This window comes from Girardinichthys multiradiatus, chromosome 11 (assembly GCF_021462225.1).
Source record: "Girardinichthys multiradiatus isolate DD_20200921_A chromosome 11, DD_fGirMul_XY1, whole genome shotgun sequence".
Taxonomy (NCBI): Eukaryota; Metazoa; Chordata; class Actinopteri; order Cyprinodontiformes; family Goodeidae; genus Girardinichthys; species Girardinichthys multiradiatus.
Window position 1 is genome coordinate 9,614,511 of NC_061804.1, and position 25,597 is coordinate 9,640,107.

A 25,597-nucleotide genomic window follows, 5' to 3' on the forward strand; every position below is an offset into this window, starting at 1 on the left:
GTAGGAACGTAGACCGACCGGTAAATCGAGAGCTTCGCTTTTCGGCTCAGCTCTCTCTTCACCACAATGGACCAGCACAGCGCCCCCATTACTATGGCAGCCGCACCGAACCGTCTGTCGATCTCCCGCTCCATTTTTCCCTCACTCGTGAACAAGACCCAGAGATACTTAAACTCCTCCACTTGAGGCAAGAACTCCCCTCCAACCTGAAGAGGACAAGCCACCCTTTTCCGGTCGAGTACCATGGCCTCGGACTTGGAGGAGCTGATCCTCATCCCAGCCACTTCACACTCGGCTGCAAACCGCCACAACGCATGCTGTAGGTCTTGGCTAGAGGGGGCCAGCAGGACCACGTCATCCGCAAAATGAAGAGACGAAATCTTCTGGTCCCCAAACCAGACCCCCTCCGGCCCTTGGCTGCGCCTAGAAATCCTGTCCATAAAAGTTATGAACAGGACCGGTGACAAAGGGCAGCCCTGCCAGAGTCCAACATGCATCGGGAACAGGTCCAACTTAGTGCCAGCAATACGAACCAAACTCCTGCTCCGCTCGTACAGGGACCGGATGGCCCCTAATAAAGGGCCCCCGATTCCATACTCCTGGAGCACCCCCCACAGGGCATCACAAGGGACACAGTCGAATGCTTTCTTCAGGTCCACAAAACACATGTGAACCGGTTGGGCAAACTCCCATGAACCCTCGAGCACCCTGTAGAGAGTATAGAGCTGGTCCAGTTTTCCACGGCAGGGACGAAAACCACACTGCTCCTCCTGAAGCCGAGGTTCGACTATCGGTCGGACTCTCCTCTCCAATACCCTGGCGTAGGCCTTACCAGGGAGGCTGAGGAGTGTGATCCCCCTGTAGTTGGAACACACCTTCGGTCACCCTTCTCATGTAGGTCTGCTAATCCAGAGGTACTGTCCCCGACCGCCACGCAATGTTGAAGAGGCGTATCAACCTTGACAGCCTCACAACATCCAGAGACTTGAGGTACTCAGGGCGGATCTCATCCACCCCCGAAGCCTTGCCACCGCGGAGCTTTTTAACCACCTCGGTGACTTCAGCCTGGGCGATGAAAGAGTCCAACCCCGAGTCCCCAGCCTCTGTTTCCACCAGGGAATGCGTGATGGCAGGATTGAGAAGATCCTCGAAGTACTCCTTCCACCGCCCTACAATGTCCCCAGTTGAGGTCAGCAGCCTCCCACCCCCACTATAAACAGTGTTGGCGAAGTTCTGCTTCCCCCTCCTGAGGCGCTGGACGGTTTGCCAGAGTCGCTTCGAGGCCAACCGGCAGCCACCTCAGGAGTCCCACACCTAAATATATATTTTTTAAATGATAAATTAATTTATTAAGGGGAAAAAGCTCCAAACTAACCAGGAACAAGTTGAAAATATAATTGACCCACTTGTTAAATTATGAATTAACTGATTTGCAACATTTTTGGTAAAATTTTACAAACCACAACCAGTTTTGATTACTATCAGACTTATAGAATGAGGAAATTCCTTAAATAGGAGCTGTCTTACAGCATGAAGTAAGCTAAAACATTGCAGAAAGCAATACATCACCGCTGTATCTAAAGAAAATCAAGAACCGATGATATACGCATTCACCGACATGTTTCAGCCATTATCCACAAATGGAGAAAACATTGTGAAAACGTGGTGGACCTTTCCAAGAGGGGCCGGCCCACCAAAATTACTCCAAGAGTTCCTGAATGACTCATAAAAGAGGTCACAGAAGAGCCCGGAACATCTAAAGCTCTGCTGTTTTGGAGTGGTCTAGTCAAAGTCCTGACATATACTCACCGGCCACTTTATTAGGTACACCTATCCAACTGCTCATTAACGCAAATTTCTAATCAGCCAATCACATGGCAGCAACTCAATGCATGTAGGCGTGTAAACATGGTCAAGACGATCTGCTGCAGTTCAAACCGAGCATCAGAATGGGGGAGAAAAGTGATTTAAGTGACTTTGAACGAGGCATGGTTGTTGGTGCCAGACGGGCTGGTCTGAGTATTTCAGAAACTGCTGATCTACTGGGATTTTCACGCACTACCATCTCTAGGGTTTACAGAGAATGGTCCGAAAAAGCGAAAATATCCAGTGAGCGGCAGTTCTGTGGGCGTAAATGCCTTGTTGATGTCAGAGGTCAGAGGAGAATGGCCAGACTGGTTCAAGCTGATAGAAAGGCAACAGTACCTCAAATAACCAATTGTTACAACCAATGCATGCAGAAGAGCATCTCTGAACGCACAACACGTTGAAACCTTGAGGCGGATGGGCTACAGCAGCAGAAGACCACACCTGGTGCCAGCTGTCAGCTAAGAACAGGAAACTGAGGCTACAATTCACACAGGCTCACTAAAATTGGACAATAGAAGAATGCAACAACGTTGCCTGGTCTGATGAGTCTCGATTTCTGCTGCAACATTCAGACGGCAGGATCAGAATTTGACGTCAACAACATGAAAGCATGGATCCATCCTGCCTTGTATCAATGGTTCAGGCTGGTGGTGGTGGTGTAATGGTGTGGGAGATATTTTCTTGGCACACTTTGGGCCCCTTAGTACCAATTGAGCATCATATCAACGCCACAGCCTACCTGAGTATTGTTGCTGACCATGTCCATCACTTTATGACCACAGTGTACCCATCTTCTGATGGTTACTTCCAGCAGGATGACGCGCCATGTCATAAAGCACGAATCATCTCAGACTGGTTTCTTGAACATGACAATGAGTTCACTGTGGTCATATGGTCTCCATAGTCACCAGATCTCAATCCAATAGAGCATCTTTGGGATGTGGTGGAACGGGAGATTCTCATCATGGATGCAGCCGATAAATCTGCAGCATCTGTGTGATGCTATCATGTTAATATGGACCAAACTCTCTTGAGGAATGTTTCCATTACCTTGTTGAATCTATGCCACCAAGGATTAAGACAGTTCTGAAGGCAAAAGGGGGTCCAACCCGGTACTAGCAAGGTGTACCTAATAAAGTGGCCGGTGAATGTAAAACCAATGTAGATGCTGTGGTGTGACCATAAACAGGCTGTTTATCCTACACAGCCCTCCAGTGTTGCTGAATGTAAGCAATTCTGCAAAGAAGAGTGGGTCATTATTCCTCCACAGTAATTTAAATGATTATGTCAGTTATTATAAATGGATTATGGCAAGGATAGAACAACCGGTCTTATGGGCACTTATTTATCACTTAGGTTCAGGTTGGTTTGGATAGATTTTATCCCTTAATAAATAAAATCATCATTTGAAAACTGCATTTTGTACTTCATACTTTGAGAAACTTCTCTGAGGGAGCGAAGCAGCCGACACAAAGAGATAGCAGGATCCATCCTCGGGCGTGACTGCTCTTGGACGGGTTCTGGGTGAGCTGTTTGCAGATCTGACAGTAGATCTCATCCCTGAAACAGAGGAGCAGGTTAACAATGAATACACCCAAACACAGAGAACCCAACGTTAATTGAAAGATTTCAGTTGTCCAATAAATATCATTTTCTGTTTAAACAAATCTAGATCACCACAAAAAAATAAAAGAAAAAAATGTAAAGAAAAAATATGTTTAATTTATATATATATATATATAGATATACAGGGGTTGGACAATGAAACTGAAACACCTGTCATTTTATTGTGGGAGGTTTCATGGCTAAATTGGACCAGCCTGGTAGCCAGTCTTCATTGATTGCACATTGCACCAGTAAGAGCAGAGTGTGAAGGTTCAATTAGCAGGGTGAGAGCACAGTTTTGCTCAAAATATTGAAATGCACACAACATTATGGGTGACATACCAGAGTTCAAAAGAGGACAAATTGTTGGTGCACGTCTTGCTGGCGCATCTGTGACCAAGACAGCAAGTCTTTGTGATGTATCAAGAGCCACGGTATCCAGAGTAATGTCAGCATACCACCAAGAAGGACGAACCACATCCAACAGGATTAACTGTGGACGCAAGAGGAAGCTGTCTGAAAGGGATATTCGGGTGCTAACCTGGATTGTATCCAAAAAACATAAAACCACGGCTGCCCAAATCACGGCAGAATTAAATGTGCACCTCAACTCTCCTGTTTCCACCAGAACTGTCCGTCAGGAGCTCCACAGGGTCAATATACACGGCCGGACTGCTATAGCCAAACCTTTGGTCACTCATGGCAATGCCAAACGTCGGTTTCAATGGTGCAAGGCGTGCAAATCTTGGGCTGTGGACAATGTGAAACATGTATTGTTCTCTGATGAGTCCACCTTTACTGTTTTCCCCACATCCGGGAGTTACGGTGTGGAGAAGCCCCAAAGAAGCATACCACCCAGACTGTTGCATGCCCAGAGTGAAGCATGGGGGTGGATCAGTGATGGTTTGGGCTGCCATATCATGGCATTCCCTTGGCCCAATACTTGTGCTAGATGGGTGCGTCACTGCCAAGGGCTACCGAACCATTCTTTTGGACCATGTGCATCCAATGATTCAAACATTGTATCCTGAAGGCGGTGCCATGTATCAGGATGACAATGCACCAATACACACAGCAAGACTGGTGAAAGATTGGTTTGATGAACATGAAAGTGAAGTTGAACATCTCCCATGGCCTGCACAGTCACCAGATCTAAATATTATTGACCCACTTCGGGGTGGTTTGGAGGAGCGAGTCAGGAAACGTTTTCCTCCACCAGTATCACGTAGTGACCTGGCCACTATCCTGCAAGAAGAATGGCTTAAAATCCCTCTGACCACTGTGCAGGACTTGTATATGTCATTCCCAAGACGAATTGACGCTGTATTGGCCGCAAAAGGAGGCCCTACACCATACTAATAAGTTATTGTGGTCTAAAACCAAGTGTTTCAGTTTTATTGTCCAACCCCTGTATATATATATATATATATGTGAGAAATATGAAGAAAAAAGTTTTCACATACAAAACAGTGAAATTCTCAAATGTGTCCTGTTTGAACATAATCAGATCAAACAGACAGAAAGTAAACATCCTAATATCTCCACCCATTATACACTGGATGGATGGATGGATGGATGCATCCCTCCCTCCCTCTCTCCCCGTGATCATGTCTCAGAGGTAACAGGTCCAGGAGGGAAACCCACAGTTAAAACTAAATAATCCAGGAACAGATTTTAATAATCTGATGACCTTTCCAGACCTCATTCTCCAAATAAAGACGGCAGTTGTTTGGTTTTCCCAACAAAATCAAACAGCAGCTACATATTGACACCACCAAGGCTTTGAATCAGAGCTGCGAACCTGAGGGCTGGTCTTAAGATGCCGTTTCCAATGATGAAGTGAAGTTTCTCCAGGTTGGAGGTGGGTCGATCCTCTAGCATGCTGTTCCCCTGAAGGCTGTAGTCCGCACCCTCTGTGAGCCGCCTGGTGACCTACCACAGATGATAAAAGGATTTTATATACTATGACGTGTTTTGTGCAGGAAAAACGTAAAGCTTAAAAGCTTTGAGATGCTGCAAATAAAGTTGCTAAAGACTTTTACTGGAGGAAAAAAGGTGAATATAAAGTATTTACAGAGAATTATTATATAAAAGAAATGGATAACTATAAAACAAAGACATTCTATTAAGGTTTCTGCAGATTTTACTTCTGAATTGACTAATAAAGTCTGTAAGTGTGAACAAGATGTTTAAATGTTAGGTATTTTATCAGCTGCTCTCACTATAATTTGAGCCTCACCTCTTCTGTTATCTTTGATTTCCTCTTCAGAGTTAGAGACACCAGTTTATGTCTGACACTGTTCCTCTTCTGAGAATCTATGGAGCTGTTCTGTAGAGACAAACATGGATGAAGTCTCTTCCATATCCTCAGAAACCAGACATTAATTAAAATGTTGGATGCCCTGACCAGCATCATCTCACCTCTCCTTCCACCTGCAGTTCCTGCAGCTCCCTCTTGTAGGTCCTCTTGCCGAGGGTTTCGTAGATCTTGGTCATGACGGGAATCTTCTCGGTGCCGTCAATGAGGACCATTTGGCATTTTGGCTCCACCAGGTCGCCCATGAATCTCAACACGGTGATCCACACCGCCAAGGCAGCCTGGAAAACACGGAAAAGAGGTTTTAGTTAGATCTCTGATGACTTGTTGGTCTGAGAACACCACAGGGATAGTGACACAGACCCAACAGAGACTACACTGAACTGAAACAAATATCACTCCCTACCAGCATCCTCACAACATTCAGCAGAGCTTTGATGGAGAGTGTGTTGATGCTCTGGATCTCAGTGTGGTACTCCAGCAGCAATACTGAGAAGTATTTTACAGTGTACACTCGATACTATGTTGAGGTTCCTTGTGCATGAACTACTGCATCAATGCAGTGACACATGGAGGTAGCCAGCCTGAAAATACACTTTGGATCACTAAGGAACAGTTCAGATCATTTTCTCTAGAGCCTTCTGACATATACAGTACAGACCAAAGGTTTGGACACACCTTCTCATTCAAAGAGTTTTCTTTATTTTCATGACTATGAATATTGTAGCTTCACACTGAAGGCATCAAAACTATGAATTAAAACATGTGGAATTATATACTGAACAAAAAAGTGTGAAACAACTGAAAATATGTCTTATATTCTAGGTTCTTCAAAGTAGCCACCTTTTGCTTTGATTACTGCTCCGCAGTAATCACACTTTCACACTTTTTTGTTCAGTATATAATTCCACATGTGTTAATTCATAGTTTTGATGCCTTCAGTGTGAAGCTACAATATTCATAGTCATGAAAATAAAGAAAACTCTTTGAATGAGAAGGTGTGTCCAAACCTTTGGTCGGTACTGTAGTTCAAGTGTTAATTTTGATAACAGCTTACAGCTACTCTACTATGTCAAATTTTCTAATCACACTTTTTCCTTTCACCAAACTTTCCTTTTAAATGCTTGAATAAAGCACTGTGAACAGCCAGCTCCTTCAGCAATGAGCTTTTGTGGAAGGTGTCAGTGGCTGTCTGTTGGGGAGCTGTCAGTCAGTGTTCTTCCCCGTGGTTATAGAAGCCATGCTCCTGTTGCTTCTGCACCCTTCTCTACCACATGATTTCTTTCCAATTAGGTTTTTTAATAATAAACCTTTTTACATAAGACCTTTTGGTCTTATGTAACATTTTCTGAGACTCTGAATTTTTTTTTCCAGCTGTAACCCACAATCATCAGAAATAATAAGAAATTAAATCACCATATTTTACAGCTTCTTTATTGAGATGCACCAGCATTTCTGATATTCAAACATTTTTTGTATTAAATCCTAGATTGAAAAAGACTTGAAAACCAATTTAGAGTCTGTAGGAGACAATAAAACACCTAAATTTAAAAGGATTCCCACCTGTGCATAGCTAGAGCGGTGCTAATTTAAAAAGGCACCATTTTATCATGGTTTCTAGTCTCCGGTTATTCTGTTCACACAGATCTTGCCTAAAACCGTGTTTTATAAGAGGTGCAAAATTCACAAAAAATGTTTTGCAAAATAAACTGAGAAGAAATAAGTGTCCTAATAAACAGATAACAAAAAAAAATTAAAACAATAAAAGAACTAATGGGTATGATCAACAATAAGTGAAATGTGAACTTAAACGGGTAAAACCAAGGACACTGAAGAGCAAGTCTTTATCTGAATAAATGTTTAATGCATACCAGAAGTACCCATACTGTTCCAACCTATCCTGGATCCAAACACGGATGCCAGCAGAACTTAAAATTAAACGTGATGTTTGGACCTCACCAGCTGGTCTCCTTCATCCTCGTGAAACAGCAGAGGTTGTTTCAGCGGCCGTCTGATGTAGGTGTGAGTGGAAAGACCCTGGAAGTAGGTGGCAGCGAACTTGGAGAACTTGTACTCGGACAAGTCTTCGTCCTCCTCCTCGGGTAACGGTGGAGCTTCATTCAGCATCTCTTCTTCTACTTCCTCGCCGCAAGGAGTTTGTTCCAAATCCTGAAGGAACACAACAAATCGGGAGATTACATTCAGAGTGATCAGGAGATCGGAAACACGACTTTAATACTTAGATATGTATGCTACTATGGCAGAACATTGATTTTTTGGTCCAATGAAGGAACAACCTGGATCTGGAACACCTTTACCTCCACATGTCAGCACCAATCAGAGCAAAGAATCATTTAAGCATCTGTTAAAAACTCATCTCTGCTCCCTGGTCTTTGGCTGATTATGAGACGCTAAACCGTTCTTAGAAATCTAAACTCGTCTCTGTTTTATTTATTTTTATTACAGTTTTATTCTATTTGGTATTTTATGATTGTTTTCAACTAACCAAGACATGCAAGTATATCTATAATAACAAAAATCTTACATGGTATGTTAGCACTTGCTCCTTTTAGGCCCTTATAAGATTCGGTGTGCGTGACTTCAGAAGGCTGTAACATTTACTTCTAACCTCGATACAGGATCTGGGCATCATTTGAAAGATTGTATTTAAATGTTTGTTTTTACATTAAACTATTTAGAACAATCTGCTAACATATAAAGTGTTAATGAACTTACAGGGGTTGGACAATGAAACTGAAACACCTGGTTTTAGACCACAATAATTTATTAGTATGGTGTAGGGCCTCCTTTTGCAGCCAATACAGCATCAATTCATCTTGGGAATGACATATACAAGTCCTGCACAGTGGTCAGAGGGATTTTAAGCCATTCTTCTTGCAGGATAGTGGTCTGGTCACTACGTGATACTGGTGGAGGAAAACGTTTCCTGACTCGCTCCTCCGAAACACCCCAAAGTGACTCAATAATATTTAGATCTGGTGACTGTGCAGGCCATGGGAGTTGTTCAACTTCACTTTCATGTTCATCAAACCAATCTTTCACCAGTCTTACTGTGTGTATTGGTGCATTGTCATCCTGATACACGGCACCGCCTTCAGGATACAATGTTTGAACCATTGGATGCACATGGTCCTCAAGAATGGTTCGGTAGTCCTTGGCAGTGACGCGCCCATCTAGCACAAGTATTGGGCCAAGGGAATGCCATGATATGGCAGCCCAAACCATCACTGATCCACCCCCATGCTTCACTCTGGGCATGCAACAGTCTGGGTGGTACGCTTCTTTGGGGCTTCTCCACACCATAACTCTATTGGATGTGGGGAAAACAGTAAAGGTGGACTAATCAGAGAACAATACATGTTTCACATTGTCCACAGCCCAAGATTTGCGCTCCTTGCACCATTGAAACCGACGTTTGGCTTTGGCATGAGTGACCAAAGGTTTGGCTATAGCAGCCCGGCCGTGTATATTGACCCTGTGGAGCTCCCGACGGACAGTTCTGGTGGAAACAGGAGAGTTGAGGTGCACATTTAATTCTGCCGTGATTTGGGCAGCCGTGGTTTTATGTTTTTTGTATACAATCCGGGTTAGCACCTGAACATCCCTTTCAGACAGCTTCCTCTTGCGTCCACAGTTAATCCTGTTGGATGTGGTACGTCCTTCTTGGTGGTATGCTGACATTACCCTGGATACCGTGGCTCTTGATACATCACAAAGACTTGCTGTCTTGGTCACAGATGCGCCAGCAAGACGTGCACCAACAATTTGTCCTCTTTTGAACTCTGGTATGTCACCCATAATGTTGTGTGCATTTCAATATTTTGAGCAAAACTGTGCTCTTACCCTGCTAATTGAACCTTCAAACTCTGCTCTTACTGGTGCAATGTGCAATCAATGAAGACTGGCTACCAGGCTGGTCCAATTTAGCCATGAAACCTTCCACACTAAAATGACAGGTGTTTCACTTTCATTGTCCAACCCCTGTAGTTGAGTGAAGACATTTTAAAACGTTGAGCACTTTACTCGTACCGGATTGCTGAGTGTGTTCAGAACCAGCCACTAAATGTACTGTATGTTTTTCCTGGTTTCTGCAGAATCACACAGAACTTTGTGAAGTTTAAGAAAATGTCCCCATTTTACAGCTCAATTTGGTTAAGTATTGATAGTGTAAAAAGCATTAAAACTTAATAGATTAAGTAGAAAAACACTCGTACTCGTCGTCTTCCGCTTTATCCAGGACCGGGTCACCCAAGGCGTTCCCGGGCCAGCCGAGAGACATAGTCCCTCCAGCATGTCCTGGGCCAGCCCCTGGTAGAAAACCATTATACACCAAATCCAAGTCATCTTAAAACAATTAAAGTTTCTCATAATGAATAATATTGATTTTCACCCAGAAGCGTTAATTGGCTGGATGGGGGAGCATAACTTTATTTATAAACTCACTACCTCTTACATACCATGACAGGTATATCTTTTTATTTAATAATCTCCTCAATGATAGTTTGACTTTTTGTCTAAAAAGTAGACACAAAATAGGCCATAAAATATCTTTAAAACTTGTAAGAAATGATTCTATTACATTTAAGTAAATATCTAATATTTTCACTCCAAATACTTCTATGATACTTTATAAGTTTAGTTTTTGTGCCATATGATGACTTTTTCTGCTTTTTCCAGTCATATATCATTTAAATATTGATACACTTAATTTTTCTGCAGCATTGTTCTTTTAAGGTTTTAAGCATTTAATCATACTAAAAATAAAAAACATTACAAGCAAAATTTCTTCTGGACAAACCCCATGAAAACAAATAAAAAGAAAACTTTAAACATTTACTGTGTAACAAAGCAAATGCATATAATATGGATTAAAACAAATACAACTGATATCATATATGAAGGTATTTCAAATCCAAATAAAATGTAATAATAAAACAAAGTCCTATTTACTTTTATATCTTTACATCAACATTTTCAACTTAAGCGCTGAAATCAATTAAGAAGCAACTTTGGAAAATTATTTCTACAACTTACCAGACAAAAATGTTGTATTTTAAGTCCTGTCCACTCACCTGAGCCTCAGTTTGAACACCTGCTTTCACTTAACTAATCAGCCTCAGTCCAGTCTGGCTCCTTGATAAGATCCTCTCTGTATATAATTATTTTTTTAAATCCTGCTTTAATGTTTATTTTCCCAACCATTTTAAATGAACTTTGATCTTTGTATGCTGGTTATCTTAAATAATGAAAATGATTGTGTTTCCACTAAGCTGCAAGACTTTCATGCACACAGGTTCTGTTCTGAACAGCAGCTTTACTTCAGAAACATGGTTGATGTAACATGGTTTTGAATACAAATATTTTAAATTAATGGCCAATCCCTTCTAAAACTTTTAGCACATCTTGTTTAGCTGCTTTTGTCAGACCGTGATAAATGTATTTTTAAAATTTTATTAGCGCTCAGCGTTGACCTTGATGCGGTTGATCACGCTTTGCTCCTATGTGGTCTCCAGGAATTGGTCCAGATTCAGAATGTTGTCTTGCCGCTGTTTACATATTTATTTGACAGATCCTTCTCTGTTGAAAAGGGAAAAGCCCTTATTATTTGTGGAGTTCCTCAGGAATCCATGTTGGGGCCAACTTCAAAATGCTTCAAGGCTCCAACATGGCTGAATCAAATACCTAAATTACTGCCTCAGCATGTCATCAACTTCTGCACAGGTCATACTAAGTCTGATATGGTAATTTTTAGACCCTCTGGACACCATGTAACTCTTGCATCCCAAATTTGAGAACCCCTTCCGCGGTGAAAAGCATAAAAAGTTTCTTACAACTCCAAAACATCTCTAAACTTAAATCCACCCCATCTATTGAGGGCATGAGGACAGTTAATTTTGAAAGCCCTCTCTGTGTTTCAACACAGTTTCACTTGAGTAATTTCAATTTTCCGGGTCTACCTTTTCCTGGATAAAAAGGTCCTGGTCTGGATTGAGGGTGTTTACGGCAAAATTGCTGCAAGACTGTCTGAACTCAGCAGATACGGGATAGCTTAAAAAAGCTGAAACATGAATCAGTAATTCTCTTTTCTTATGTCTACAGCTTGTGTAGAACTCTGCTCTCTGACCTTATACTGGTTCCAGGAACCGGTCCGGTTTTTTAGCGTCCCTTCACTTTATTCCTGTTAGACATTAGGTGGACTTTTAAATGATCTGATTTGTTTATAAAGCACTGACCATGTTTGGTGTTGTGGGTCTCACAGTTTGGTAGGACAATACATGAATGTAATGCTCTTGCTGGATTATGGTTCTTCTGTAATTAAAAAAAAACAAAACTTATCTTTATTCTTTACTGTTTTCCAGCTTTCTTTTCTCATCTTGACCTGCCAAGAGACCGCAGATGTGAACTAGCAAAACGCTATAATCTGGTACAATGCATCAGACTGTGTTTTTTGCCAGGGTCAGCAAGTTCAAGGAAACATAAAGCAAAGTTTTGTGTTTGCTTTATGTATGTTTACGATGTTTTATGGAGGCGGCATCACATGTGAATTAAAGGAAGAAACCTTCTCTCTCCTGCTTAAGAAGAAGCTGTGATGTTACATTTCTTTGTATTTCAATGTTTTAATTTGGCTGTTACTTTCTTCAAATTCAGTTACTTTATAAAAAACCATAAACACATACTTCAAACCCAGCTGGTGCCTGCCCATCCTGGTTTGGTAAAGATCCCGAGTCCCCGAGGAAACCAAACATTCGGTCCACCATGTCGGAGTGGTCGACGGGCTGCTCCTTCTCCCGTTCCATCTGCTCCAGCAGCTCCTTCTTCCTCCTCGCCTCCTCCTTCTCCTCCCTCTCCTGCTCCTCCTGCTGCTGGACCAGCTGGAAGAGACGCTCCTGATGTTTCCTCTCGGCCTCGACCTTGGCCCGCCGAACCGTCATCTGGTTCCGCAGCTGCTCCTCCTCGGCAAGGCGTTGCCGTTCGGCTTCTAGGCGCCGCTGCCGCTTTAAGGTGGGAAAACAGAATTCAATTCAATTCAGTTCAATTCAGTTTATTTATATAGAGCCAATTCACAACACATGTTGTCTCAAGGCACTTCACAACAGTCAGGTTCATGCATTCCAATTAATCCTAATCATTGAACAGTTCAGTCAGATTCAGTTATTTATTCAAATTGGATAAAAAGTTTTTCTATCTAAGGAAACCCAGCAGATTGCATCCAGTCAGTGACTTGCAGCATTCACTCCTCCTGGATGAGCATGTAGAGACAGTGGACAGTCACTGGTGTTGACTTTGCAGCAATCCCTCATACTGAGCATGCATGTAGCGACAGTGGAGAGAAAAAACTCCATTTTAACAGGAAGAAACCTCCAGCAGAACCAGTGTCAGTGTGAGCGGCCATCTGCCACGACTGACTGGGGGTTTGAGAGAACAGAACAGAGACACAAAGAGAACAAAGAAGCACTGATCCAGGAGTACTTTCTATGGGAAGGAAAAGTAAATGTTAATGGATGTAGCTCCTTTAGTCGTTTCACCTAGAAAGAAAGAACAGATAAACTCTGAGCCAGTTTTCAAGGTTAGAGTCTGAAAGGGAGCACATAGAGTTAGTCACAGTAAAAGCTCAGTCAATTTCCATGTCTAGGAGAGAGAAAGGGTTAAACACTAAAAGACAGGGCTATGTGGTAGAAGGTGAGCATTAAGTTGTTGCCAGCAGAAGCTCGGACGATTCCCCTCTCCAGAAAGGTGTCACAGGTAGACACAGAGCCAGGCCAGGTGTAGCTTCTAGGAAGAGAAAAGAGAGAACAAGGTTAAAAGCTGAAATAACAGCAAACAATGCAAAATTGGAGAGTAGTGTGAGAATGTAGCGAAGAGGGTGAAAGTGGTCGTTATGTCCTCCAGCAGCCTAAGCCTATAGCAGCATAACTACACAGATAGTTTCAGTTCAGATTATTTAGTTAAACAGCGCTTATTTACAACAATGTCGTCTCAAGGAACCCCACAAAGGGTCCCACTGATGGTCTTTGTTATACTAAAAACCACAATGATTGGAATACCTCCCTCTGTCAAACTGATTATAACCATTGGAAAAGAGAAGGGGTCATACAGGTAGCAGAAATGGAGGGTGTGTTTGCACCTCAACCATAACTGAGCCGGTTTAGGCTAAACCTGACTCCCCCTTACTCCAACCAACAGGGAGGGAAGAAGATGGACATTCTGCTTAAAACTACAGCTGTGCAGATAAGAGGAAACTTTACAGCTAAAGATCAAGAAAATAATACTGTTGTATGAGGAGAGAGTCAGTACAACTGTTGCTGAGGTTTAGGAAGAATTCAACTGCAGAGCAGAGCTAAACTTCTACAATTATGATAAAAAATAATTCAGGTGTTTCATGATTTATTCAAAGCTTGTTGCTTATTTTATGTATAATAATATCAAATTGTTTTGAAATATTTCCAACAAAATATTCAATGCAATTTTTGGAAGATTTTTAGCCTAGTTTTACTTTTAATTATTAAAAAATTTGTTTTAATTATGAAGTTCAAATAAACAAAAACTACACATCTACAATATTTATAGTAAAAGATTAAACAAGAGAAGACATTTTCCTATTTTTCCTAGAAGAAAACGATGTAGGAATAATTTCTGACCTCTTTATAAGTTTATTAGGAGCCACTCTTGAGTTTTGCAGCAGAATCAATGGAGTTAATTCAACCTTGTGAAGTCCCAGTGTAGCTGATTCAACTCATGGCTTTTATTTTGTTATAATCTGGAGGGAATCAACTCTGATATTAACCTATTCTGCCTACAAACCTCAGCAGTTGAATCTTATTCTAGATTAACAGTAAATAAACACCAATGTGGTAAATTGTTTACCTTTTCTTTTTCAAAAAAAACTTTTATTTGTTTCACAAACAGAACAGAGCAGAATCATTTAAGGCCCGTAAGTGATATTAGGTCTGCTTTCTGACATCACGTTTCCAAGGGCAACACATGAGGATGAGGAAGCAAATAAGAATAAAACAAAATGAATCAACGTAAATACAAAAAAAACATAAAACAAATGTGAACACTAAAAATGAAACAATATGTAGCTCCAACCTTTTCCCTTCAAAACTATGAGGGGTCAAAGTAACAAAAATAAACTTGAAATGAATTGAAGGTGTGAAATACTGAATATGGTAAAAGTGTCGCGCCGGGGCTGCTGCCGTATTCAGATCTACCGGAAGTAACAAAAATTACACTGTGAACGATAAAACTGAAGTGGTAAAAATGGAGGGGCTAAAATCAAGGCTGTGAATGAAAACAGGCAACGCTATATTTGATAACCTTAATATTTATAACATTAATATTTACCATGTTATCATTTTAATAACCTCCAAATTCAAAGATTCTAATTTTCACAGAGGTGAAATTAATCACATGTTGGTTTTTACAGCACTCACTTTTACCTTGTTCAGTATTTCACACCTTCAATTCATTTTAAGTTAATTTTTGTAACCTTGACCCCTCATACAAAACATCAGTTGTAGCTGGAAAGACAGTTTTAAGCAGGGATTTAGACATGCTCTGCACATGCATAATACTCTTTTCTCCTTAGTGGCACTTGATCTTGAATAATTTCTACTACTTGGTCCATCTAAACAACATGTTAATGAATTAGTAGGTGAATAAAACATGATTAATGCACTTAGTGGACACAGTCAGAGTTAACCAGAAAGAGCGATTATTAAGTAAATTGGACCAAACAAACAATCAAAGAAACTTTTGTCTTTTTAATAACTGTTTTTTTTATGTTTCTCCAGATATGAATTAATCTCACTTTAATAACATTACATATGAAGCAGTAGTTACTATAGAAATAAAACCTGTAAGTCTTACAGGGATTAGGTGATCTTTTATTCAATTTATCAAGACATAGCTTCAGCAGTTAAAACTGAAATAAAATATTTGGCAAATATATATAAACACAGCATGAATGGCTCTATTGAAGCACCTGTTCTGGACTTTCTTGCTGCAGAAAGCCTGGTGTGTTGGCAGCAACAGCAGCAGCATTGGTCCAAAATGAAAAAACTCCAGGAAACAAGGAAGGTTAAATCCAAACAAAATGGCTGATATGTTTAGGCAAGGGTAGCGTTCACATAGGCCTCTGAATATTTCTGCTTTAATGCTGGGATAAATGTATATAAATATAACCTGAATCAAAGTTGCATCTAATAATGGCCCAGCATAAATACACTCTTAACAGGCACTCCCTCACACCACCATCTTTCATATCTGTGCCTCCCAGTTTGCCCTCACAACCAGTCTCTCTCTCTTTCTGGCACGTCAATGAGATGCAGGTAGCAGTAGTAAACATAGTAACCATTTACCTCGGCCCTGAGCCTCTGGCAGAGGCGTCTGGCTATCATGCCTCTGGTGTAGGCCTGGATGGTCAACACGGCTTGGAGACGTCTCCAGAAGGCCAGCCGGATCAGGAAGCCTCTGCAGCGGGCTTGGATGAGAGTGATGCGGCGGCGAGTGATCCGGTAACTTCGGTAGTACTTCCTGGACCTGCAGACCGCCTGAAGGCGAATGAAGCCCGACTTCATCTGAAGGAGAAAAATTTATTCCAAAACTCAGTTGTTGAACCTTGTTTATTTAATTAATCAGGTTTATAGCTGATTATTTCATATGGACTGATGAAAGTTTTCAGATTCAACACGTGATAATTTAGGAATTGCCACTTTATTCTCATTGTTCTCCAAACTTTTAAAATAAATCATGCTTAGTCTGACTGAATTTGAGAACATTTCAATCCAGACAAACAAAAGTAACTGTCCAAGAATTAAAATCACTCACAATATGGTAATTCTTCCTGCTCATATAACCCCTCCAAACCTTCTGAATAAAAACCACAGCGCTCCTGAGTCGGATAAAGTTTGTCCTGTGAAAGAAACAGAATCCACACATTAAACCACAACTCCAGAATCTAAAAACACTTCTTTAAAGCTGAAGGAGGACTTTTAATAACTTGTATCAAACTTTTTTTTAAATCAGACTTTTGGCAGAGTTCCAGGTAAATGTTTTAATAATAAAGGATAAACTCAGATATCTGTTTTTTGAACATATGTCTTATGCCCCAAATCTTGAAATGTTGTGAAGAGAAATTAAAAACATGTGTTAGAACACACAGCTTCCATGATTCATTTACATACCTCGCTTTCAGTCCACGCACAGATTTCTGGATGAGGATAACTTTATCAGTGATGGCTTTATCTCTCTCAATCTCCAGCTGCATGTCATGGTGGTCCTGATGGGAAAACAGAGTGGGAAGTGAGGAAGAACAAAACATTACCAGGACTTCACAGAAAAAGTATAATAAAAAGTACAATTAAAATAATATAATGAAGATAATAGGATGTGTTTATTAATGTTTACTGACTGTCTAAAGGATCTGGGAAGTTATTCTGAATCCATCATTTTTTCTCCAAATGTGGGAACAAACAAATCTGTACCTTTTAGGTAAAATGTACCTAACCTGCTGAGAAAAAAACTACTACAGATTTTCAACTAATATCCGTTTAAGATGACTTTAGAATAAATATTTTCCCATTTTCTGTGTAAACTGCAAAATGAATAAGAAAATGTTACAAAATAAAGGCCCACAGAACAGAATTCAGATTAGAAATTATGTAACATCCAATGTGTATGAAGTGTTTGTTTTGTTGAAATAAGGTTTCTCCCCTATAAAAACCATTTTCAGGGCACAAAGTCACGTGCGAAACTCCAAATAGATAAACTATTAAAGTCAAATTTCATTCAAACTTCTCTCCTGTTAAACAAACTTATAATCAGCATTTCAGGAAGGTTTTATGTTCCCAAAAATTCAGGGTTCTAAAACCATCAAAAACAAATCAAGATAATCAACACAAGGTAATTTTTCTTTTGTTTACAGTTAAGCAACTAATGAAACAATATAGATGAATTTATGATGGACCAAGTACAACATTTCCTGAGAAAGAGACATTGCAAATCACATTAATCTTTATTAACATTTTCAATGCTGTAACTTGCTGAACTGTTTGTACCTAACATCTTATTTCTTTAATTAAAACTGTTAACATGGGAAAACAAACCTTTAAGAAAATCTTTGTTTTTCCAATCTGCCAGTCTTCCTGTTTTCCCAGCCGGACTGAGACTATCTGCTGACAGGTTCCCTTCAGGTCCTCCTGAATGGGAAAAAATAATAATTAAATAGTCGGTGAAAGTAAGGACTAGAAGATAAATAAAGTAATCAAGGTCGGGAAAATTTAATAAAGTCTGCATTAGGAAAATGTTTTAATAAAATCAGAATATGTCACAGGTTAGTAAAACTAGTAAAACCCTGGTTCTGTTTCACTGAAAAAAAAAAAACCAAAACCAAAACATTTCATCCCAACATTGAATCTAAAGGTCAATATCAAAATAAAATCTATCAGGAATATTTTTAGGTCCGGCGAACACTGATGTATCCATTCAACAGTGTGCACAAAGAAATGATAAAAAAAGAAAAGAAACAAAAAAGATTATACTGTTTACCTGTAGGTGAGCAGGTTTGATTCCAGGCATCAGGACTCGATATCGATCCACGAATTCGCCAAAGGTGTATCTGATGGGATAACCTGCTCTCCTAATCCGGATGGTCTCCATCATCCCGGAGTAGCGCAGCTGGCGGATACACAGCTCTCTGTCAAATAACTAAGAAAAATAACACAGAAACAAATGACTCATCATTAGCAACTAAATAATTACTAATACTAAACTACGAATGTTGCCATGTCTGATTTTTATTGTTTATTTTTTCATTAATGATTTATTCCTGGAAATATTTGTTTGCATTACGGCAAATATGAAGACTCAAAATGCAGCACAAAAATACTACAACCCCTGGAAAATGCAAAGATTGATATTTTCCCTGATTCTCTGCAACAATAAATAAATTAACACATTTTCTACAGTTCAACTAATAATAACAGTTGTATGATGAATACATGAGATCTTTTTAGGCAGATGAAAATAATGATGGGATTAGCCATAAACAGTTTTACCGGCAGCTTTTTGTTATTTTTGTTTATAACATCACAGCGTACAATTTTCAGTCTATTGCTTTGATTCAGCCACCTTTAAAGCTTATAGATAGATTTTGTTTAGGAACTGATTGCGCGAGGTTAGCAGTTAAAGTAAAGCTTAGCTAACAAGTTGCATTTTCAAACATAGCATTTGTAAAAACAAGATTTTAATTTAATGTGCCAAAGTTATGAAAATAAGTGTAACACAACATTTTAAAATTATTATTTAGTTGTTTTAGTTCTGTTATCTTTAAAACTTTCAGATAAATTCTGTTTAAGAACTGATAGAGTGAGGCCCACCATTAGAGCTACGCTAGGCTAAAAAGCTGAATTTTCAAACATTGCATTTATATAAAACAAGATTTGAATATTTATTGTGCCAATGTTTTGAACAGAAAGACGTGTAACATCAGAGCTTCAAATTTTCAGGCTATAGTTTTAATTAAGTTATTTTTAATGTTTTCAGATTAATTTTGTTAGAGCGAGGCTAGCCGTTAGATCTAAGCTAGGCTAACAAGCAGCATTTTAAAAGATTAAACCTAGATTTATTAATTGAGCCAAAAACTTTTGGAAAGAATGAAAATGGATGTACTTTGTGAACTCCTAAAAATTAATTAACATAAAAAATTTAGAAGGAGCTAGAGAGCGTTACATAGCGACAGTTCAGATTAATTGTTATTGGAAATATTGTAAAATAACAGACAGTGAAGTGGTAAAACATCCTTGGAGGCACAAGTCTAAGAAAAATGTTCCACTTGCAGGGGAAGAAAAAAAGAAATCAGATGTTAAAGCAGAATTTGGTTCAGATAGGATGTTTATTACACCAGCATGCAAATGACAGAGCAATTGCTTTTTGTAGGATAAAACTGAGTTTTAATCTGATACAGGCATCATTTATTTGCAAATTCCTAACAACTATGATAATCTAAATTTTCCTTTCAAGATACATTTGCCTTTTTACACTTAGAAGTCTCGAAACAGATAACCAATGACATTTAAGGGGCTACTATACTGAGAGTTTGATCCTTACTTAGTTTAGCCTAATATCAGAGACCTCTCTGTCTGTAGTACCTGCCTCTGTGGTCACTGTTTTACCATGTTTGCTCAAACTGGCAGTTTATTCAAGGTCAAATGCTATTTCATTCTAAGTTCATGTAATATGCGATTATATCTTTCAGTGATTATACTTCTGTATGTCAGAATTTTACATTTTGAGTCAATCAGCACTTTAGATAGGAAATTAACTCATCAATCATACAGAATAGATATAATGAGCCTGCATTTAATCAAAAACGCCATCAGCATGGCCACTAGTCACCAGTTGGACACTCAAAAGACTCTCACCATGGGTTTCTTGGACTTGTTGGGTTTTATGCAGCGAACGAAGAACGGCTGGCACACGCTGAGCGTCCTCATCAGCATCTCCAGGGAACGTTTGAACTGGCTGCTCAGAGTTGGAGAACGCTTTCTTGTTTCCACACCCTAAAAATACAGTCAAACAAATTGCTATAAAGACCATTTTAAATAAATATTTCATACTACTTTATTACAAAATACACTGTAGATTAATGCAAGAAAGAACATAAAAGTTTTATGTTTTAAAGAAAATCAAAATAAAATACCAAAATGAAACTGATTTATATCTATCTAAAAAGACTGAATCTGACAAAAAATGTAGAAGGATTTGTCATAATGTAAAGCCAATTTAATTGGGTCAAAGTGAAAAAGAAGCTGAGAAGCTTGGATGTTCAGGCAGTGTACAACAAAAAATAAAAATACACATAGTTGTTATCACTGCCAGGGCTTAGAAACACTGAATACATTCATGGAGAAAGTTTATCACTCTTTGCCCTTATACCCTTCTCAATAAAACATTCAGTGCAGTGAAAACGTCCCCTTATATCAACCAGATCTTTTACACCTTTTAAAGAGTGGCAAGCCAATGAGTGTGAGGATGCTGTAAATGATTCAGCTTACCAACATAACACTTAACTGAAACCATGTTTCTGCTACTGTTTTAACAATTTTTTGCATGAAATTATTAGTTTTCACACATTTCTCAGGTGATTCACTACTTTAACACACATTGTGTACAATACACTACACAAGGCAGGGTGCACACGTTACTGTGACACAAAGAAAATCAGGAGACAAGAAAAATTCACAACACATCTGGTACTTTTTTTAAAGCTACGATTTCTTCAAACCCTACAGGTGTTCCTATGCTGCCCCAGTTACATTTCCATTTATCAGTGTAGAATTGTAGATGCTCAGAAATGTGTTAGTTTGCATAGTAATGCATATACAGCTCACACAAATGACCAAAACTGTACAAAAGGCATTCATCATGTCTTACACTGAGCTGAAATTATCTTTTATTCCACCTGCAATGGTCAAAATGCAATGTCTATGAAACTATCCAAGGCTAAGTGGAAAACTCTGAATCTCATCTGGATGTGCTTTTCTCTGATACTCGCCCACCAAGGTCCCCTAGGAGTCTTTGCAGATGTCCATTTACAGACATGACTGGTTTGGCATTGTGCGCCGACAGGGACAATAATAGTTAGAGTCCAAACCTTCAGCCAGCTTTGTTTTTGTTTTATCTTCATGCACCTGGCATAGAGACAATCTACCAAGTTAATATTTTTGAAGGGGTCATAATTTGTGTACGAATCCCAGAGAGAGGAACCACCAAGACATCCAGACTGTATCCCAGAACCCACAGACTTGGGCTGGCATTCCCTCCGGCTGAGTGAGAGAGGGCCCAGACCAGATGGAGGCCGGGTCAGAAAGCCATATTGGTTCTGAGAAAACAGGTTGCTGTCTTACCCAGCTGTAGGTATTCTGTTTTCTGGCGTCAGAACTTGCCGGACCTCGTATTCCTTCCTCCTTCGAATTCTCTCAGATTTAATTCAGGTACTTAGAATCCAAATTATGTGTAAAAACAGAGAGACTTTTGATAAAGTTAAATCTTTATTCAGCTAATGATATTCTGAATAATCATTAATATTTCATTCATAATTCCTCTTTAACTAGTTCAATTTATATTTGTTTATGTTCATGTTTCTTATTTCGTGTAATACATTTTTGAGATATATCAGTGTGAATATTCATAAAATAAAAATTAATTCTTCTAATAACAAGATTCAATTTCTAAATAACTTGGTAATATGAGTATAAACATATTTATCTAACATAATCCTCTCCTTTCCTTTTCATTAAGTTTTTCCTTAAAAAGAGAATTTAGATAAGTCAACAATTGCTACAGTTTAGCGATCCACCATGTTTGAGGTTTTTCTCACTTCTCTACATGCTGGCTGTTTCCTGCAACAATAAACTGTTCTCCTGTGGAGAAAAAAGGCTGACGAATGGATGGGGAGGCTGCTAGTCACGTTGGCAAACTTTGGCTACAGTTAAGCAAACACAGACACCAACGTTTTTCTGTTTTACCTTGGGAGTGGGGGTGCTGGGCTGCTGATAGCCACAGAGAAACTGATGTTTAAAGTAAAAACACAGAGGAAACACAAGAGTGAGTGGAGGTTCTGAGGTGGTGAAGCCACCCGTCATCACCTTAAACTGCACAACAACAGAGAAGAAACATAGAAATGTGTTTCTGTGTTTGTTGGCCTCACCATAGCAACATCAGCCTGGAAGATCTGCTTGATAAACTTGTTCTTGGACGAGTGGACGAGCTGGATGATGTCGGTGTGAAGGCTGTCGCGGTTTTTCTCCAGAAATCCTGAGAGATGAATCAAAGGGGAAATCCTGTGAGGGTCCGGTTGACTCATTTGGACCGGACAGAAGCTTCACACAAGGACAATCTGGACAAAGATTGAGATTAAACTTTGTGCAGATTTTCTGGTAAATCTGCTCTGAAAGATTCCCGGTTTCCTCTGAGGTTTGATTTGCTGATTCCAATATTGACCAATTCAGTCAATCATTCAGTTTTATTCTAAGCAGGTTCATAGATGGAGGTCACAGGTTATAATCCAAGTAATTACATGATTATCTTCATTTTGCATTGAAGCTCATGTCTCAAACCTCCATTTGACTTGTATTGAATTCAGAAAAATGCATTAAAGTGATTTGTGATGCATTTATAGAAACTCGTTTTGATCAGATGTTTTACCTGCCCATCACCAACTAAAGCTAACCATTTTGGATCTCAGTCCAGCTGACTGGTTGCCTTTTTACCAAAAACATCAACTGAAGTCATTCACTGAACACAAAGAACCATTTTCCTCCAGTCATAAATAATCAAGTCTATATAAACCTGTTTATCTGAGTTATTTCATCTTCTCCAGGAAGCTATTTAAACCTTTAATGATTAGAAATGCAAACATCTTATTTGTCCCATACAGAAAGAATCTCTAAGAGGACAAATATTTTTCTCACTGCACAGTAGGTCCAGCCCAGGGGTCTGCAGCCTGCGGCTCCAGAGCTGCATGTGGCTCTTTGGGCCCCCTACAGTGGCTTATAATAATTTTGATTAAAGATTATGTTGAACCGAGGAGGGTTTTTAAATATAAATTTGAATAAAAACAGACTTGTAGCAGTTTTACTATGTAGCTCGGTTCTGCATAGAATATATGCATAGAAAGTCCAGATCAAAATAAGAAAATCGGACAATATTTTATTTTCATTAGGCTGCAAAATACATGTTTTTCTTCATTTTCCATAAACATGGAAAATACCATTCAGTAAAATGCATGGATTTATTTTGTTTCAATCAAATCAGTTGATTGAGATTTTGATGTTTCACTTGGATCTTGGATTTAAGTGAATGTAAATACAATTTAATAAATTTTCACTGATATTAACCCTTAAAATCAAATACAACTCTGTTCTTTGCTTTAACTGTAAAAAGCAAACATTTTATATATCAATTGTATATTAAGATTGATCATTTTCTGAAGGCTTTTACGGCTCTAGATAAATTATTTGCTAGAAGCGAGGCTGGAAATGGCTCTTTGCACTGAATTAGATGCTGATAGAACTAAGAAACGGGCCTCAAAACGTCTTGCTGTAGACTTCTGAGAGAATGACAAACTCTTGGTACATTTTAGGCTTTGTATCATTTATTGCTAGGTTTTCATTCGGGTTAGACTTTGTTCCCAGTGTTATGAATTTTTTTTTTATCTGTACAAGCAGATCAGAATGATTGAGGTCTGTTTTGCTTCAGTTACTCTAAATTGAACAGATATGAGCTGCTAAATTAATTCTTGATTACAGTGATGATTAGTTCTTCTTGATTCCTGTAATCTTCAGTTAAAGTATAAATGATCTTTGATTGATTCTAAATACATATTTTAAATCTTGAGAAATATAAAACGATCTTCTGATTCTTCTTTCAATACGGAGAGTGTTCATCAGGAAGGAAACGGTTTGAACAGTCATGATGATTTTTTGATGGATTGTGACACTTATTGGTTTACAAACACAAGAGACCATAATGCATTGATCTTAAACCAGTTAAAGAGCATAAAATGAAGCATTAATCCCTGATAGGTGAGACAGTACCTCTGGACTCGTAATGCACCACTCCAGCAAAGTGTTGGATGCCAAACTGGGTTCCGTAGCTGTTTTTAGGAGGGATGTAGTTGTGATTGAGCTTGTGCTGTGAGTTGAGTTTATACAACATCGTCGCATCGGTCCCCTGACAAAGGATGAAGGATAACAAGTGGTTTTCAGGGTCTTAATGCCAGACATTCCTGGATTTCTTTACTGAATAAAACTGTATTAGATATTTTTATACAAAAAAAAACTGTTCTTTGTGTCATACCTTTGGGAACTTGCTCTCTTCATCAATGAGGGAGATGATGTTCATGGGTTTGTTGGCGATCATGTCCAGAGCATCCTGGTTATCTGTGAACTCAATATGCTGCCAGTTGATGTCCTCCAGGTTGTACTCCTCCTGCTCCAGCTTGAAGACGTGGCGAACGAAGAACTGCTGCAGGTTCTCGTTGGCGAAGTTGATGCACAGCTGCTCAAAGCTAAGAAGCAGACAAGATGTTCCACTGAGACTTCAAGAGAAACTACCTCACAAAGAGTTTCAACCCAGAAAAATGGATTAATCACCTGTTGACAACGAAGTTCTCAAAGCCAAAGATGTCCAGCAGTCCGATTGACCTTCTTATAACACTGCTCTCGCAGGAAGGAGGTCGGTAAATGGCTGCGTTAATTTTATCTACAATCCAGACAAACAGCCTGCCGTAGATCCCCTGGATGATAAAGCACAATGTCAGCAAACATACAAAATAACGTATTCACAATTTAATTACAATATTTCCTTAAACTGACTAAATATTATTATAATTTTAAGAACAGGAAACTGCCTCTACATTTGTACAAGGTACTTGTAATTCAGAGGATGCCTTTTAATGCTCCGAAGACCCATCAGATCTGGCGCTACCAACCTTCCTCTGATAAACTTGGACAGAGCTGAATAATTGGGGAAACGCAGTCCAAATGGACACTTTTATCTGCATTAGTTTAGCAGTGTGAACACCACCTGTCTAAAGAAAGACTGAAGGACCACCCAATTACCGGAGGGGACTCCCCTCCATCATCAGTGTCACTATTTGGACATTTCTCAATTAAACAAATACTCATCCTGCAAACAGTTTTGTTAAAATCAGCCCCAGCTGTCATATTTAAAATCCTTTGAGGGGACCTCTTTGTAGGACTCAAGATTAGTGTCTTCTAA

At 39.4% G+C, this 25,597-nt stretch overlaps 1 protein-coding gene across 1 annotated transcript in view; it reads right to left on the reverse strand.

Moving 5' to 3' along the window:
- LOC124876627 (unconventional myosin-VIIa-like) overlaps nucleotides 1-25,597 on the reverse strand; it is a 75,738-nt gene that overhangs the window by 22,635 nt on the left and 27,506 nt on the right. The window contains exons 13-28 of the mRNA XM_047379556.1: nucleotides 24,970-25,112; nucleotides 24,674-24,884; nucleotides 24,412-24,547; nucleotides 22,524-22,630; nucleotides 20,236-20,373; nucleotides 18,362-18,520; nucleotides 17,920-18,012; nucleotides 16,999-17,093; nucleotides 16,643-16,727; nucleotides 16,174-16,392; nucleotides 12,490-12,807; nucleotides 7,751-7,960; nucleotides 5,896-6,072; nucleotides 5,714-5,803; nucleotides 5,276-5,406; nucleotides 3,303-3,429 (exon numbers count right to left, since the gene is read on the reverse strand). Of these exons, the coding sequence (XP_047235512.1) occupies nucleotides 3,303-3,429; nucleotides 5,276-5,406; nucleotides 5,714-5,803; nucleotides 5,896-6,072; nucleotides 7,751-7,960; nucleotides 12,490-12,807; nucleotides 16,174-16,392; nucleotides 16,643-16,727; nucleotides 16,999-17,093; nucleotides 17,920-18,012; nucleotides 18,362-18,520; nucleotides 20,236-20,373; nucleotides 22,524-22,630; nucleotides 24,412-24,547; nucleotides 24,674-24,884; nucleotides 24,970-25,112 (2,439 nt within the window). The remainder of the gene's footprint in view (nucleotides 1-3,302; nucleotides 3,430-5,275; nucleotides 5,407-5,713; nucleotides 5,804-5,895; nucleotides 6,073-7,750; nucleotides 7,961-12,489; nucleotides 12,808-16,173; nucleotides 16,393-16,642; nucleotides 16,728-16,998; nucleotides 17,094-17,919; nucleotides 18,013-18,361; nucleotides 18,521-20,235; nucleotides 20,374-22,523; nucleotides 22,631-24,411; nucleotides 24,548-24,673; nucleotides 24,885-24,969; nucleotides 25,113-25,597) is intronic.